The 5,363-nt window shown below is 38.4% G+C and overlaps 1 protein-coding gene across 1 annotated transcript in view; it reads right to left on the minus strand.

Annotated features, from left to right (window-relative positions):
• The window catches only part of MUC5AC (mucin 5AC, oligomeric mucus/gel-forming), a 61,113-nt gene extending 58,048 nt beyond the window's left edge, over positions 1 to 3,065 (minus strand). The window contains exon 1 of the mRNA XM_019519987.1: positions 2,968 to 3,065. Within this exon, the coding sequence (XP_019375532.1) occupies positions 2,968 to 3,046 (79 nt within the window). The 5' untranslated portion in view covers positions 3,047 to 3,065. The remainder of the gene's footprint in view (positions 1 to 2,967) is intronic.
• Positions 3,066 to 5,363: the final 2,298 nt, after the last annotated feature.

The raw sequence follows: 5,363 nt of genomic DNA on the forward strand, positions 1-5,363 counted from the left end.
ATGTTACCTGCAGGGAGCAGCCAATCAGAGTGCAAATAAAGCATTACGGACAGAGAGACAGACAGAATGAGGCTTTTATAATATTAGAATTCTGAATTTATAAGATTTAAGTATTTGTAAGGCCAAGCATACATTTATGACACCAGAAAAATAACAAAAGCATATACTAGGAGATTATGCAAAGGCTCATTCAAACTGGAAAACCCCATTTAATGCTAGAGGGCCCAGCTCTACACTCTGTTTCTGACAGAAGAAGTTGGCTTATGATATACAATTTCAGGTATCAGTACTAATAAATTGCAGAAGAACAGCAGTAACCAGAGGCAGCAGAGATCAATTGTACTGATCAATAGAAACCTATGAAGTTGTCAACTTTTTGCACCAGTGACAGAAGTCATATCTAAAACTCCCTTTTGTTCCATTGAACATAACCTCAAAACGTAAAGCCTCTGGTTAAAAAAAGGCATTGCTTAATGCAAATGCTGAATAGTGAAGGCAGACTCCGGTGCCTACACAACCTAGAATCCTAGCTCCCTAGTTCCTTGTTGCAAACAATGGATATGTACCATCAGGGCTACTATTCATCTCACAAGGGCAAGGCTGACCTGAGTGGAGCAGAGGGCATCTAAGGCTGGCACTGGAGGAGTGCATACCACATCATTTTAAAGGGCGCATTACTGGTTTTTAACTTTCCAACCCTAGGAGGCCTTCTGTTTGTGTTCCATGACACAGAACATTTCCAGCACTGTGTTTGGGGTATGCCACTCTGTACTTCCTTGCCCATTAGAAGGGATCATTATTTTCACAATTTACCTCTTGGTGAATTACAGTGTAATAGCACTACTTTTTAATAGAAGTTAGCCTGGAACTTAACCCCGACTATTTTATTATCTGAGACTTCTGAGGCATTTAAACAAATGATACAACTAAAAAATTCCCCAGCACTTTGAATTTAAAACTCCAGCTTACAACATACAAAGCAAGTTCTGTCCATTTCTGATCCAAGCTTTCAAAGTCAGGAGTGGGAGAGCTTTGTTAAAACTCATGTCAACGAGAAGAAATAATCTGATGTTTTGGATTCAGCTACATTAGAAGCCAGTGTAATCAGTGCACAAACTCAAACTGACGAGGCAACAAAAATATCCCAATAACCTGTCATTTTCCACAATCATGTTCATACTGTCAACCCAAAAAGAATTAGAAGAAAGTACATTTTTTAAAATGGATAAATAGACTGGGCTTAGCTCCACTGAGTTCAACAGAGTTGTTTCAGCTTTAAATCAGTGAAAATAAGATCAAACAGTCAGCTAAACACATGCTTTGAAGTTGTTTTCATGAGTAACCAGGGAAGGAATTTGAGTCACCCATGCCATGGGGAAATCTGAAACTGTCTCATCTAAGCACTTAGGACAAGTTACCCAGAGAGGTGGTGGAAGCTCCATTCTTGGAAGTTTTTGAGCCCCAGCTGGACAAAGCTTTGGCTGTGATGTTACAGTTGGGGGTGGTCCTGCCTTGAGCAGGGCATTGGACTAGATGACCTCCTGAGGTCCCTTCCAACCCTCATTTTCTATGATTTCTATGATTTTTCTCTCTTTCAAACATCTTCCAGATTTTTTTTTTCCTTTTTATTTATAAAACTTCCTTGGCTTTTTAAACTGTAAAATCTCTTCTTTTTTTACATTATATTTGGGTCTCCTCCATAAATATTTTTAGCTTTGTGGTCAAGAACATTGTCCTGGTGTTGCCATATTTACAAAAAGTCTCAAATGGTCATAATGACGGATAATAACGGGAGTAACACACTTACTGGCAGGGAGATAGTTAAAAGCTGACAGTAAAATTCAGATGATCTTTCCTGAGAAGCTCACTCCAGTTTCAGCTTCTGAAGGATTTTAAAGTGGATTTAAAGATTGGTATTGGGCAGGAATTAAGCCCTTGATTCTGATACTTATTTGTTCCAGAAGAGTGTTTCATTATGACTAGACTTTTGGCATCCGTCATGTCTATATTATACTCTCCACCAGTTCTATCCATCCCAGGAAGACTTTCAGCAAAGGTGAACCACAATACTAAATCAAATTTATAGTTCAAATGACAAATAGGTTCCCTCATTGTTTTGTGTTCTGTGTACTCTACAACTGCTCTGTTACAACCACATTTATTTATGACAATTGCTGTCATGACTATAAGAATAAGGCTTGTTCCTAGTTAGAAATTAATTTTCAGTATGATTATTCAGATGCGTGACTGTGTTCTGGTTATTGGAAAAAGGTGTAAAGGGAATAGGGGTGTGGTTGGTTATTTATGTAGGCACAAGCTATGTACACTACTCCACAGAAAGTTAGAGTATAAGAAGTTAAAAGTATCACTGTATCTATCTGAGCTCTATTTTGTGAACTAGTGATGAGCATAACATTGGTATCAATTCTTCTGCCAAGAGTTGGAATTTGAAAACATCTTGAACTGATGGAGTGGAAAAGAGAAGACTGAATATAAGGTCCTAAACCAGAAGTATTAGCATAGCAATGAGGCAAAACCAGGTATAACCTAAGGCTTTCAGTCTATGTTATTAGCGTGCCAAGTTTTTAATCAAGTTTCAAATTTCACATTTGTTAAACCACCCCCCCCAGCAAAATCTAAATTATTTAAACAGGTAAAAATGACCAGAGGGAATAACTAGTTGTCTAAATTTTACTCATGTGTGTTGGTGCAACCCTATTGCCCATGTTTTGTTTTGTTTTGTTTTTAACTTGTCCCATTCCTTTTGCTGGGCTTGGGACAGTAGGAAATTACCAAATCACAATTAGGAAGGAAGGTAATAGGTATAGACAAGGAAATCTTATTTAAAAATAAAAGCCTATTAACTTCACAAAGCAAAGCTAAACTGCTGAGGGGTTTTTGTTTTCTTTTACAAATTGTGAAGCAAATTAGAACTTAAGAGGATTCTAAAAAGCAAAAGCCTCCTACCTTTGTTATGTGTAAAGGCAATCACCAATAGTGGTATCCATAGTGGTATTCGTAACCAGCTGCCATTGCTCATCTTCATTGGAGCTCGGTAGCAAGTACCGAACTGCTGGCTTCTGCAGAACCACCTGTCTGTTTATGAGTCTTATATAGTAGAGGTGACTTTGGCTCAGTTCCCAGATTGTTTCACAAGGTACAGGAAAGGTGGGGTTGCAGAATGTTTAGCTTCCCTTTGCAGGTGCACAGGTAAACAGAAGATGCTCTGACTTTCCTAGGGGCTGGCCAAGAGTATTTGCATTCTGGGAGGAGTATTAGTTTCTAAAAGACTTTTCTAGGGTAAGAATTCAGAGTGACCAGTAAGGAGGAACAGACTCATTTTTCTCAGGTATTGAAGATTCTGGAATCAATACAATTTACGGAACTTTTGAGTGTTTTTTGAGGTTTTTCCACACAATATCAGTTTTTCCAGCACGTAAAAAAATATTTTTATCCAGGATGTGGAATGGAGCCTTTTATGTTTGGGAATCTCATCTCTCTTGAGAAATGGTAGTTGTGCTGATGTGCACAGATTTTCTCTTGGAAACATGAAGAGTCCAAGAATACCAGAAGCCAGCAGTTATGCACCATCAGGGAACGTATAAGAGCATGAAATGAAAAGTGTTCAGTGCTTAGTAGTTGAACATATGCATAGCCTTCATAGAGGGATTCTTCTCCTCATGTGCAGTTCACTCCCAGTGCTGTATATTTGCATATATATCTATCCAGAGTGAAAATAGGCATTTGCTTCTCCCTATAAAAAGTCAGTCAGTCCTGTGCAATTTGGAAAACACTTTTCCTTGCTGCTTAGAAGAATTTTTTTACATCAGGAATGTGTTTAAGAAGGTTCCATTGTATGATGAACAATACAAACAAGAACAATGAGTTTTTGTAAATAGGTCAGTTTATTATTCAGAGATTTATTATTTTCGTAGCTTGACTTTTTATTGCATTTCACTTCTCAGTGGATAGAAATACAATCTTTCAATAGGTGTTGTCCTAAAGCATGTATCCTTTCTAGTTAGTTCTGTATTCAGTGAATTCTGTTTATATATGGTAAATTAGTTTCAGCAACTGGTGGTGGAAGAGGAGTGGGGAAGGATTGAGGGGAGAATGAAGTCTTACATTTTATCTGTTTTCAAACCAAGAGACTAGAAGTGAGAAAGAACCCTGTCCTTATTACAGTTCTTTAAAAATTCAAGTACTTTATTAGCACTATGAGAAGTACAGCACAGGTAAATAAACAGTGCTGCAGAAAACAATTTGTCAAATATTTCCATAAATTCTGATTATTATTGATTTATTGATTTCAAGAGGAGTAGAGGCAGAAAACAGCTGTAGAATGCAGTACATTGAAAAAAAAAGGCCACAAGATAATTTCCAACCATATGGCACAGTGAAAAATCCTAATTAATATTCTCACCAAATCCAGTATAACAATGCTAAGTAAACAGCAGCAATTTCTAAGAAAGTAAATTGTAACTGATATAACTGGTAAAGAATTATAGCAATTATCAAATAGTAAGATAAAGCCAGCCAAAAACAATCTTGTATAAAGTTGCACGTATTAATGAGGCAAAAATATGTCCTTTTGTGAACCATGGCGTTGTCTGACATTGGAAAATCAAATCATATCAGCAGCTACCACTGTGGTTTCTGAAACACCACACTGAATTACTTGTTCTGGGTACAGGGAAATATTGTGGTCTCTCAGAAGTCACAATATAGTCACTTTTGATAATTATGACTTTAAGGACCAAAACATAACCTGTTTTACACCCAAGTTTAACAGCCTGCCTAAGCTTGCATGATACTGAAATCTGCATCAAACTTGGCCCATTATGTCTGTTTTCAGTTGAAATTTTTAATAAAACGTCTCAAATCACATACTATCTTTTGCTGTTGAATTGTAGGGCTGTGCAAAGCTTCGGTCCCTGATTCGATTCGGCAGAGATTTGGCTAGATTCAGTGGCCAAATCTCCAAATCCAAATCAAATCAGGACACCCTTTAATCTCTCCAAATCAAATCGGAACCCTCCGAATCGATTCAAAGAGATTCAGAAAGATTTGGTGATTTGGACATAGACACAGCTTTAAATGTTTTTTCTACATACCTCAAGGTACCAGAGGCTCGTGGATGCTGAGATGCTGGGGTGTATGGAGTATCCCACAGGAGCATAGCAGCCTCCTTAGCACACTGGCAGCAGACCCAGAAGTGGACCAGAAGCACTTCCAGTCCACTTCCAAATCCACTAGGGAGCATGCCAGGGCCCTGCGCCCTGCATCGCCCAGCTCAGTGACTGGTGCCTCCTGGGTCTGGGGAGGAACCCGTGGTCCCCCTGCAACCAATCGCTGAACCGGGG

The sequence above is a fragment of the Gavialis gangeticus genome, unplaced genomic scaffold (assembly GCF_001723915.1).
Source record: "Gavialis gangeticus isolate Ggan-Ray unplaced genomic scaffold, GavGan_comp1, whole genome shotgun sequence".
Taxonomy (NCBI): Eukaryota; Metazoa; Chordata; order Crocodylia; family Gavialidae; genus Gavialis; species Gavialis gangeticus.